Here is a 13002-nt window from a genome sequence, read left to right as displayed (position 1 = left end):
TTCAAAAGTAAGCCTTTTTTTTTTTTTTTTTTTCCCAAGCCGAGCACAACTCAGTTGGGCCAGAAGTGTAATGTGTACCAGGATTTAAGCTGCAGTCACATTTTTTGCAAAATGCAAAAGAAAATCGTAGAATGCGAAAAAAGTAGTAGCCACTTTCGCAAAAATGCGTACAGGAGGTAGGCAAGGAGTAGACATCCAACCATCAATCATTACATTAGGGGTCATTCAAGTATTACGTCAGCATCGGGGGGGGGGGAAGTTTCGGATTTGCTGACTTTTGATGACAAGGGGGGGGGGGGGTTTGAAGGTTGCTTACGTCATCAACCACCCTTTTTGAAGATATGAAATATTCTAAGCTGCTAACTAAATTTTGCTGACAAGGGGGGAAGGGGTCAAAAATGGCTAAAATCTGCAAACGTAATACTTGAATGGCCCGTTAGCATCGTAGCATTTTGCTAAAGCTTTTCCTCCCATTTTTGTTTTTTTTGCGAAAGGAATTTTTTATCCAGCTTAAACCCTGATGTGTACCTAACAGTCTGAGGGTGTATCTAGTGTTGTGTATGATTTTTCAGTGCTGCCATCTATATCTCAGAAGTGAAGTGAGTGAAGTATTATGACAATATTTGTACTGTTTGTAGGACTGTTGCTCTCTGTGGCGAGAGAAAGTAAGCCTTTTTTTTTTTCCTCAAACCGAGCACAACTCAGGTCTATTGCCATAGGGGGTCATTCCATTTCAAATCACCCGGCAAAATGCCACCCATAGTCTCAGATTTCAATGATTTTTTTTTTATTTGTTGCATTTACCATCCTTATTAACTGTGTGAAATATTATTTGCATATCTCTAAAACTTTTTGAGAAAAAAAATGTTGAAATTTAAATGTTGTAAAATGTTGTAAAAATCAAAGTAATTAAAAAAAATTTAACACTGTTGTGGTAAAATAACTTTATAATTAAGCATGTTAAAAAACTTCAAAAATTAATCTATATATATGATTAATATTATCTGGATTTATCAAATACAAAATAATTCTTTATGCAAAAATATATCAGATTGCAAAAGTTTGTCTTTGTTGCATCATAAGAAATATTTATAGATCAATTAAAAGTGAAATTAATTATTTGGAATTTGAACACTTCTAAGAATCTGAACATGAAGGTTAAATTTGAAAAATTATTTTGTTAACCTAAAACCTTTTTTTTTTTCACCAACTCCCATTTGACATATTACATTAACATTTCTAATTATTTCATAAATTCATTTAATCCTAGAATTTTAAAATTTATTAATTGTTTTGAATTATTGCATTAACTACTCCTGAAACTTAATTTAGTGAATACTGTAATAAATGTATAAGCGTACATGAAAAATAAAATATAAATTTGGCTTTAGTAAGCATGAATCATTATATTAAGTCAAAATGTACAAATATAATTCATGCCAAGACCTCTAACACTCAGGCATTGAACTTCCAGCCCGGAGATTAATGCAGTCGAATCTAGCTCCCAGGATTAGGGACCATAGGGATGCAAAATTTGTTTAAAATTATTCAAAATTATATGAGGGAGGCATAATGCATGCTTGCCCTGCTGCAAGAGTGTCTAATTGTGGCCTTGGGTAGATAATCAGTTCATTTCTTTATCCACAACAGCCTTTCCCTCCCCCCAACCTTTGTGCCTGGGGACACACTTGCAATTTTTCAGCTTAGCAGTGGGTGTTATACTTTTCAAATTTATTGTCAGATTGTTTTTATGACCATGAAATAGTAGGTAGATATTCATTTTCGGGTGTTACGTAAATCAGGCATAAACAAGGGTGTTCATGGACACTTGTGGGATTGGGAAACCCAGTTTTAGAGTGCAGCAAAATATTTAATCAAGCCCATCCCTATCAGTACTGTAAATCTTAAATAAGAATAGTTGATAGAAAAGGAAACCACTGTTAAGGAAGGGAAAGTGCTGTGATTCTTTTTCCGATTAATGACATTCCTTTGCTGAAACATAATTTTCCTAGGCTTCTAAAGAAAATTGCTTAACCCATTCCAGGAACTGTTGAAAATTTCGAAGCAACTTCCATAAAGCACTAAGAAAGCACTATAAAAGAATAGGAACTGACCCAATGCTGAGCTAACTTCACAACTGAATGAAGGAAAATTTACAGCTAGATGGAAACCCGGACATATTTTAGTTTTTCACTATTTACACCAGTATGCAGTTGGGTTCATGAACTGAAATGAAAAAGGAAAGTTTCTGAGATAGAAGGATTTTAAAAGAACTTTCCGGCATAGAAAACATTACAAAGGAATTTTTACTGCAGAATATTTTCAGCCAGCTGAGGGCTGTTCGTAGAACAATGCAAACCTTTTATTTTGGGGACCGTATGCACTGAAACCATTCCAGTGCAAGGCTTATTTTTTATTATTTCTTTAAAATACATTTCCCCTTAGTTTAATCATTCATTTTACAAAAAAAAATTCTGAAAGAGAAATAGAGGTATCTGCAGAGCAATTCTAAGGTGCTAATAAATTCATCACTGTTTGAGTGACATGTAATCTCTTGTTGAGTTCGTACATATTCATTGGATTCATTTTGATCGGCGAGGAAATTTGGTTCACAGTGCGGCTGTTTTATGATAGATTTCTCATGTATCCATATCAATTAAAATGTTCATTAGCTGAGGCGGAAAAATGCTAAAAAAAATTTTGTTAGCCCAAAAATTCATGGACCGAGGCTTCCATCAGCTAAGATGTCACTATCTTGATAGAAATGAGGATTTCTTTTATTTGTAAAATCAATAACTTCCAAATTTTATTCATTAAGATCATATACCTAGAATCCTTACTACTCGAGTAGTGTCTGAATATTAAACTAACAAGGAAAGTGTTTCAAGGTCTCATCGTCAAAAAATTATGAAAAAAAATTAAGTGCATTCATCTCGCTCAGAAACACAAAAATCAAAAAATTAATGGTGGAATGCAGTTACTAACCTATTAATGCCGGTTGGTAAGAGAGAATTTGCCATTCAAAATTTTTTCTTCGCCAATAAATGGTGGGAGTGGTTCCCACTCAGAGTTTTTTTTCCTTTCAAAAAATCAGTTGTCTTTAATGGGTTAAAACTGCAAAAAGTTATCTATAATTACAACACCAACTACTCATCGCCTCGCACTTCTTGGTGACATCTATAAAAATGCCTTTTTCATTACTCTTTTCACTCTCCCCAGTTTTTCTCTTGTAGGAACTACAGTTTATTTCAATAGCAGGGGTGGGAACTCTGCGCCAAAATTAACATCTTGCGCCATTTTGCTCCAATAGTGTATTTTCGTATTTTTCTGCGCCAAATAGCCAAAATAGTGAATTTTGCCTCGATATGCCCGGAATTTCGGAAAGGGCACCAAAAAATTGTTGTTCCTGTTTGCTGCGAAACGATTTTTTCCAAGAACGTGTTTTATTCCTCTAGTTTTCAGAACCATCTCCTCCCATCTTCTGTAGTCGTGCTATCTCGTGACCTTGAAAAAATGGTGGTCACTGTTGGAAAGTAGTTTGACTACACTGTAAAGTACAGTGTGGGAGAAAAAATTCGCGGGATAACCATGTGTGCTTTTCACGCTTTGTAAGCACTGCAGAGATATTTTTTACATTTGAACGTAAAACAAAAATAATTTGCAATAATTTTTTAGCTTTAAAATGTAAGTTGGTTTCCTTTTTGAAAAAAAGTCGCACTGCAAGCGGCAGAAATTACTATAAGCGATCGTCATTGCGTCAAATTCGGATGTTTCATGAAAAAAATATTCCATTAGTAAAAAGTCCACCGAACTACGGATGCTAACTTATCAACTTTGTCGAATAACGAGTGTTAAATCGCCAATGTCGCCAAATAACGAGTTTTAGTCGCCAAATAACAAGTCAAACCGCCAATCTTGCCAAATAATGAGTGCTGAATTGCCAAACATTGTTTTGATTCCTTCGAAATTCTCTCCATTTGCAAAAATTTCTTTCTGAGTATAAAAAGATTGAAAAATTGGACTTCTTCAGGGCTCCCACTCGTCCTACTATTCCTACATTTGGTAAAATGTCCTACTTTCTCACTTTTGTCCAACTTTTCCAGCAAATCCTATCTACAAAAGTTTTGTAATTGGTTTTAATTGAGCAGGGAATCATCCACATATTGCCATGTAGTACAAATGTTGTAGATTGCAATTGATGATTCTGCCAAAGAAGAAATTGTATAGTTTTCAAAATTATTTGGGGGGGGGGGAGAGAGAGAGAGAGGACAGGCGGCATATGTGGACCATTTGGTTTATTAATTTTTCATTTGCTTAGTTTGAGGGTTCAACAAGTAGAGTAGTCATTAAAACTTCTGTCTGGATGGGAAAAATAATTTTGTATTTACTTTTCCTAGTAACTAGCAGTCATCATTCAAAATTATGGTGCACATTTTGCGTATAGGGGAACCAAAGTATAGAACAATAGATTTGGTAATCTTTTTCCCTTTTTAGGCCATTTTCTTGAATTTCGGGGGGGGGGGGGGCAGACCCCTAAGTCGTCACAGTGGTGGTCGGCTGAAGTTGGTTTTCTGTGGTTCCCAACTTCGAGGCGCAAATGTGAGCCAATTTCTCCGTTAAAAAGTTTCGCCACAGAGAGCAACAGGCCTACAAACAGTACAAACATTCAGTCACTACACTTCACTCACTTCACCTCTGAAACACAGATGGCAGCACTGAAAAATCATACACAACACTGGATATGTGCTCAGACTGTTAGGTACACACACTTACACTTCCAGCACAACTCACTGGGTAGAAAATGAGCCATGTCGATAGACCTGAGTGGTTGTGCTCACTCGGTTTGAAAGAAAGGAAGACCCCCCCCTTCCCGCTACAGCCTTGAAAAAGTGTGCCATCTTAAATAGACTCACTGAAATTTTATGACAGCCGCTCTTTCAAACAAGGTGTGAAAAGCCTGAAACATCAAAAACCAAGAAAACAAGCTGATGAAAAGATACTTAGTAACAAAAGACAGCAGTTTTGTTTTGAAAAGAGGGGGTAACAAATATATTCTTGTGAGTTAATTTTGCTGCTCCAATTTATAAATATCTGCTCCAAAACTGCTCAGAATCATGTATTTTGCTCCTCCAAAATGGACTGTGTCACTTCCCACCCCTGTCAGGAGTGGAAAATCTGCTACAATTTCCAACGTCTGTTACATTTTGCTACAATTTCCGGTCATTTGCTACATTTTGCTACAAAAATGCTGAAACTCTTCAATTCTGTGCCAAAAACATATTTTTTCCTTAAGAAAATTTGAAGTTGTGTCACAATAGAAGCAGACTTTTCGATAACATCATTTGTCCTCCTCGCAATTTTATTTTTTGGGGCAACAAATAGATTTAGCTTGAGGCCCTCCTTCCCCAGGATGGGGCGCTCAATATTATGATAAAATAGTTTCAAACTATGCGAATTGCTGTTCATCCGCAAAATAATGAAAAAAAACCTTCAATCACTGTCTCCAGCAATTTTTTATGAAAAAAAAGTTGACTCCTTTGATTTATATGCATTCCTTATGGTAATTATTTTTTGAATTGCATGAACTTTCCCCGACTGGCTGGACTTGACGAAACACTTATGTGTCCTTTAACAGAATAGAAAAGTTCGGGGAAGCATGCATTATCGCACTGGAAAAACCAATGATAAATCTGTCTTCACCATCAGGAGTTGTGATGCAAAAGCCGTTGGTAAATTCAGTGTATCTATGATCATGGAAAAGTGACAAAATTCTGGAAAAGTAATGAAATAAGAAAAAAGTCACAAAATAAGTGAAAAATAAGGAGTGAAAACAGATGTACTCGGATTAAATTTTTGGTGAAAATAGAATCATTCTATTAAATTTCTAATGGTTTAATCTAGCGGTTCTCAACGGTGCTCTGTGTGAACTTTCCAGGGGCTTATTGGCCGCTCGAGGAAAATATAGAAAAACTAAACTAAAAAAAAATAATTATAAAACCTTTTGTGAATAATGAAAGTAAATCAGTACCTTTGATGGAGAAATAAAAAATATGCCTATGAGGCTTCGCCATAGACATTATGTACTAGAAAATCTCCGCAAGTCAAAAAAGGTTGAGAACCGCTGGTTTAATCATTATTCTATAGTTTTTAAGTCTATAGTTTTTTTAACCACTCCATTAAATTTCTTAGAATTTCTAATAAATATTCTATGAATGGCCCAGTAAAAAAAAGTTATCTCAAAGTGTTTTGAATCAGACAGATGAGGATCAAGAGCGAACTCAAAAAGAAACAGTTATCATTTTAAATATGAAATAGGTAAATTCTGTTAAAAGAAGCAAGATCAAATGTTAAAAAATACGTAGAACTGAAGAGAACAAAAGCTTACTTTATTTTTTAAAGTAAAAAGTAATCCTGTGTACGTTACTGCATATACACTGCTGGCCACCGTAAATGCAACACCCTGAAGGAAGCATGCAAATAATATGAAATTTACAACATGCATTAGCGGAGGTGAGATATGCAAATGATTAGAATTTCAGCGCAGACGCACATCACGCGCGCCTGTGGCGCCACTTCAAAGCGCTATTTAAGGCTTGGAGATTTCGACGATTTGAAGTACGGCAATTGTGTTTTTCTTGTGGTTTTTTCAAAAAAAACGATCAATTATGCCTCGTAGAAAACAGCGATCACCTTTTGATCAAGTATCCGAGTTCGATAGAGGAAGGATAGTGGCCTACCGAGATTGTGGATTATCTTTCAGGGAAATCGGTAGTCGTGTTGGACGAAACCAAACAACTGTAATGCGGATATGTGATCGTTGGATGCAGGAGGGTACGACGGACCGACGTGTTCGATCGCATCCACCTCAGTGCACCACTTCACGTGATGACAGGCGTATTGTGCGTATGGCAGTGACGGATCGCTCAGCCACATCACGAACCATAGCACAGCACATTCAGTCTGTACTGCATCATCCAGTGTCTGCGCGTACCATTCGACGCCGTTTACAGCAGAGTGGTCTGTCCGCAAGTCGTCCATTTCTTCGTCTACCCTTGACGCAGAACCACAGACGTCTCCGCCGCCAATGGTGCGATGAAAGAAGGATGTGGACGGCACAATGGAATGAAATTGTCTTTACTGACGAGTCACGCTTCTGTCTGCAACACCACGATGGTCGGATTCGAGTCTGGAGACACCGTGGAGAGAGGATGCTGAACAGCTGCGTTATGCACCGTCACACTGGTCCTGCACCGGGTATTATGGTATGGGGCGGTATTGGATATCACTCTCGCACTCCTCTAGTACGCATTGCCGGTACTTTAAAAAGCCAGCGCTACATCTCCGAGGTGTTGGAGCCAGTTGTCCTTCCTTACCTTCAGGGCTTGCCCACAGCCATATTTCAACAGGATAATGCGCGACCACACGTGGCACGCATTGTCCAAAGGTTCTTCGTCAATCGCCAGATTGAATTGCTTCCCTGGCCAGCTCGCTCTCCGGATCTTTCGCCGATAGAAAACATGTGGTCCATGGTTGCTCAACAATTGACCCAGATTACATCCCCAGCTGCCACACCAGATCAACTTTAGCAACGCGTGGAAGCTGCTTGGTCTGCTGTACCCCAAGAACACATCCAAAGTCTCTTTGAATCAATGCCGAGGCGTGTGGCAGCGGTGATCTCCAACAATGGCGGCTACTCTGGCTACTGATTTTGGCAGGAACCACACTTCACAGAAGTCTATAAATTTAATCATTTGATGCTTGGTCAACATGTTATCTACAAAATAAATATTGTTGCGATATCTCTTGTCTTTCTTGGTGTTGCAATTTGGGTGGCCAGCAGTGTATATGGATATAAAAACTGTGTATATTTTATTTACTACCAAAATTTCAAAGAGCTACAAAACTGATGCTCCAAACATGCTACAAACTCAATGCTGTTACAAAAACAACATTTTTGCTGCTACAAGAAAAAAAATCAAATTTTAATTTTCCACCCTGAACCCTCAATAAATCCACCTCTGCCTAGATTGCTGGAGGCTAAGTCAGTGAGTGACCAAAAAGTGGCCTAGAGAGTTTGCAAGCTCGTGAGTGAGCAAAAGAATTACATTAGAGTTTGTGCAAGCATGTAAATTACCAAAATAGTGTCCTAGAGAGTGGGAAAGCATGTGAATCGCCAAAAGAGTGACCTAGCCATTGTGAAAGAATGTCAATGACCAAAAGAGTGATCTAGAGCTTGTGCTAGCTTGTAAATGATCATAAGAATAACCTAGAGCATGTCAAAATGATTAAAAGAGTAACCCAGCAAGGAACCATGTCAGCGAGTGATGAAAAAAATGACCTAAAGCATGTGAGTGACCCAAACAGTGTGCAAGAATGTGAATGACTAAATGAGTGTGTTAAAGAGTGTGTGACCATGGGAGTGACAAAAATAGTGACTTATAATCACAGGTGTACTTGCAGGAGTGGAGGGAGGTATATTGGGTTATTGCACAGGGTGGCAAATTCGAGGAAAGAGTAGGTAAAAAAAAATTGGACTGGAATCGGGAAAAGGCGACAAAAGTAGCCTGTTAGTGGCAAAATCATAAATGCTCCTTTGGGCCCAGGTTAATGTCATTATCAGTAAATCTGCAAGCCCGCCCAGCTTCATTCCCTGGAAAAGCCCCAAATGTGCCACAAAAGTTGCAGAATTTATTTTCTTCACCCACCTATTTTAAAACTTCAAAACTGATGAAGGCTACTCTTTTATAGTGTTTCTTAGATTTTTTTTTTAATGACACGTATCTTCAAATTTTGGATTGTTTCTGGAACAAATTTAACCATTTTTCATAGAAACCTATAGAAAATTGAATTTTGGCAACAAATGTGATTCTGGAAGAAATTATATTTATTAGTCAAGGTATAACTGTATTGACATTTTTTACAATATCATGCTTTTTGTATGTGTTTGCTGCTATTGTCATTTAAGTCGCTTTTATGGTCATTTATTTTCAGAAATTGGAACTCGAGAAGCTATTTGAAGCAGCTGGAAGTGGAGGTAAAAAAATTTCAACCTTCTCATATTTATTGTGCATAAAATTTTATATTATTGCAGTTTTCTTTTCGAGTTAAAACCCCGGAGGATATGATATGATTTGGTCATAAAGTTCTTTAAACATGTTCATAATCCAGCACACTCATATATCAAAGCAAAGTTTCCCGTAAGCTACGATGTAAACCCTAATGATTCATTCCATAACTTTCTCCCATACATCTGGGCTGGACAAATCGCAAAAATATCTAGGTGTTGGAACAATTTTTTTAGGGGCCACAAATTTTTTTACCTAAAGAAAAAGATTGAAAAAGTCAAACGAAGCATTATTTTGAAAGGCGTAGTGACCCTTTTTCATGTTGGCAGATATGCTGCTATAAATTTCAAGCATTTTGTGCTGCTCCCAGCCTGTAATTTAGAAACTACACAAAGAATATTGTCACCAATACCTATATTTAGTGGTCATGAAAGTCTGGTGCTTGACCAGCCTTGTCTTACACCAGCCACTATTCTTTTGTCTTTTTCAAAGATAAAATGCAAGTTTATTTGTTATACATCTGTTGTATTTCTGCTTGATTTTTGTTTTCTTTTCTGGAATGATGAAAAAACAACAACAAAAAAAAAAGCTAAGCTTCACTTGAAAATCTCCATTGGATTAACATACAATAGGGTAAGACAACCTGTCATGAGTTTGTACTAGATATGTCACTCCATGTTGTAGGTACATCATTACGACAATGCACTGGCTTACAGGTCCCTGCTGGTGTCAGATTATGTGTCAAAGCATCACATTTCCATACTTTTACAAACAGACTTTATTCCCTTAATCAATCTTTTTAATTCCCTAATTTCGATTATTGAATGCAATTTGTACAAGGTGTTTAATTGGAAAGATGATCAAGTGCTTGCGAGCACAAAATCGGACATGAGCATTGAGCACTCTGTGCTTCAGGAAGCACTGTGATGCTCACAAGCAATGGGTTGAAGATGTCTGATCTAGGCCCGTGAGATTTTTTCCTCGTAAAAAGAATTTGCTTAAGGGAAAATGATCCTCAGATTCCGAAGAAGTATATCGAGCAGCGAGGAAGGCACCGGAGAATGTGGCAAAAAAGTTTGCAGTCCGCATTTACATCTTTGCATGAACAATGGCAAAAATGTATAATTTCACAGGGTAGTTACTTTGAAAGAAACACCAAATAAACAGGTTGTACCTGTATTAATTTTTCCATGATAAAATATATCTCTGAACTTTTTGAATGTAGTCGTATATCTCGCCCTTCAATAGAGCAGATGTCACATGATTACCCTATATTTGTATCTTTTGTTATTTGATTTTTGTGTTATGAGAATTCTGGAATAAACCTTTTTTTTTTTTTTTTTTGCAGGTGGTGTTGAACCAAGACTCCAGGTTTGTTTTTATTATTTGTTTCATGTTAGTTACAGACACACACAAAATATGCTTCCAACTTCCAGCAACCTCGTGTTATGTCAGATATGTTAGGACACAAAGAACAAGCAAGATCCACTGAAAATACAATATTACTCATGACCATTAGCGTACGCAAAGGAAGGGTTTTGGGGTTCTAACCCCACCTCGAGCCAAGATTATACTGTTGTGGTGGTCATAGTTGCGGACTCGCGTCGCGAGGTCCCAGGTTTGAGCCCCACCGTCGCCACAGTGGTGGTCAGCTGAAGTTGGTTTTCTGTGGTTCCCAACTTAAGTCGCGAATGCCAACCGATCTCCCCTTTAAAAAGTCTCGCAACAGACCTACAAATGTAATTCAATCATAACATGTCACCCACTACACTTCTGAAGTATAGATGGCGGCACTGAAAAATCAAACACAACACTACATACGCACTCAGACTGTTAGGTACACACAGTTACACTTCCGGCACAACTCACTAGGTAGTAAATCGCCCATAGATGGTGATAGACCAGAGTTGTGCTCAGTTTGAAAGAAAGAAAGTGTTATTTTGCAGGGAAAAACAAAACACTCCGCCTCAGAAGGAAAAAAATGTAAAAAACCCCCTTGAGAAAATGCTGTGTATGCCTATGCTCATGACTTTATCTAGATCTTAATGTAAGTTAAATTTAAACTCAAACTTACAAATATGCATTATAATGAGCCACTGTGTGATAAGCTGCTTACATTGCATTTAAGTAAAAACAACTCAAGAAATTATTAAATGATAATTAAAACTAAATTGTTCCATCAGATTGAAAACATTGTAGTTTTTGATATGGAGGTAATTAAAGTGTGAACATGTTTTTTATGTCAAGAAAGATTTATTTTTGAAGTTTATTATGTAGGGACTTCACTGAAATTGTAATAATTAAAAACTTTTCTCTTGATTTCTAATTTATATGTCTATTTAGATTAATCAAAGGAACAGAATATGACAACAATTCCAACAATGTAAACTTTTTTTTTCCATCCACAAAAGCTGTGATAATTTTAATTATGACAAAAATCACACCCATGGGTAATTGATAAGATGTATTTGCAGTTGGATGAAGCAACAGAACAGAATGAATTTGTAAGGCAGTACTTAGAAAACCAGCAAAAGCTCTATGCCCAGCAAAAGGGTATAATTGAAAGTAAGAATTTTTTTTTCTATGTTTTCTTTCAATTAGTCACATTTATGTGCTATGTTACTCTTTCCCACCCCCTCTCCCAGCATTGTATCAAAATAAAAAATAATTTCTGAAGCAGTTGAATCATCGCCATTATGAATCCATAACTAAATGTGTAAGGGTGGATCAAATGAAAATGGAATAATCGTTATAATTTGCTTTATTTTGCAACCCTTTCTGCAGAATGGACTTGCCCTTGGTAGTAGCGCGTGATATGTGCTGGTGATTGGCCGACAGCGTCGTCCAACAGGCATTCGATTGTCTAGAGCCATCCCTGACAAGTTGGGTATTGAAAACAATTACCAATCACTTAGGGTGTAATCTCAAACATTTGCATCTTTCATAACCTTAATAATAGCAACATTCTCACGCACTCCTGGATCCCCAACATATCCAAGTTTAGCAGACAACACCAAGGAAACCAACAAAATATTTTTCAACTTCAAGACCTTAATTCATTAAAAATATTTTTAGCATGAATACAATTCTGGATAAATAATTAATTTAAAGTTGTCAGGATATCACAGTTATAAGTCCAACATAACTTTTAACATGATCACACTATATCTCATCCATGAAAGTCTAGACTTCTCTTAGTAATTGCATAGGATTGTAGGACATTCACATAACACTTTGGCATGTCACCTTTCTGGTCCCCAACCAGGTTGTGAAAGTCCAAGACACACAGCTTGCAAGATTGTTGTCACATATCTGGATGAATGATTTTCATGATGCACTGAACAGATTATCCTACGTCAATGAGGTTGCCCAAATCACCATCCAGAGTTGTAAGGTGGTAGAGAGAAGGTGAGGTTCACTGTCGGATCAGCTGGTCTAAGCATAAGAAATACCTTTGACCTTTGAAGACCGGACACACCCAGCTTCCCATAGCAGAGAGATATTGAAGCGTTCCCGAAGAATGGGTGTATCCGGAAAATTTTATTATAAACAACTAAACATTGTCACCTTGCACGATGACAAAAAAAATAAAGTACATATAAAATGATCATCAATCTGAGATCATATAACATAATTGAAATCGAAACAACAAATGCTGATAGGCAATCAAAATCATAAACAAGATTGTACGATGATGGCTTAGTGTGATGGCATTATCATAAAGAATCTAGTAATCCTCAGTTAATCGAATGATTGTCAATAATCTGAATGAAGAAGAAATGCCAATAAGCTCAAAGTCCATGGTAGCATGTTTAGAAGAGGTTTAGATCTTTCTTGGACCACTAAAATAAAATGATGTTTTAGTTGTATAACATTTTAGATTCGGTTGTGCTAGAGACTCAAAGGAAGCATCAAGGCACTAGTTATAAACTGAGTT

General features: G+C 36.9%; 1 protein-coding gene across 7 annotated transcripts in view; it reads left to right on the top strand.

The window, feature by feature from the left end:
• Positions 1-13002, top strand: part of Acn (apoptotic chromatin condensation inducer acinus) — an 86369-nt gene that overhangs the window by 1426 nt on the left and 71941 nt on the right. For all 7 annotated transcript variants that reach the window (XR_016194435.1, XR_016194431.1, XR_016194412.1 and 4 more), the window contains exons 2-4: positions 8992-9034; positions 10414-10436; positions 11540-11630. Coding sequence is in view for 3 of the 7 variants with exons in the window: in XM_089246734.1 (XP_089102860.1) it covers positions 8992-9034; positions 10414-10436; positions 11540-11630 (157 nt within the window). In the remaining 4 variants the exon portion in view is untranslated. The remainder of the gene's footprint in view (positions 1-8991; positions 9035-10413; positions 10437-11539; positions 11631-13002) is intronic.

Source organism: Pholcus phalangioides, unplaced genomic scaffold (assembly GCF_987345545.1).
Source record: "Pholcus phalangioides strain wild (caught in Gottingen) unplaced genomic scaffold, Ppha-v1.0 ptg000001l_1, whole genome shotgun sequence".
NCBI lineage: Eukaryota > Metazoa > Arthropoda > Arachnida > Araneae > Pholcidae > Pholcus > Pholcus phalangioides.
This window is presented reverse-complemented; position numbering and strand designations above follow the sequence as displayed.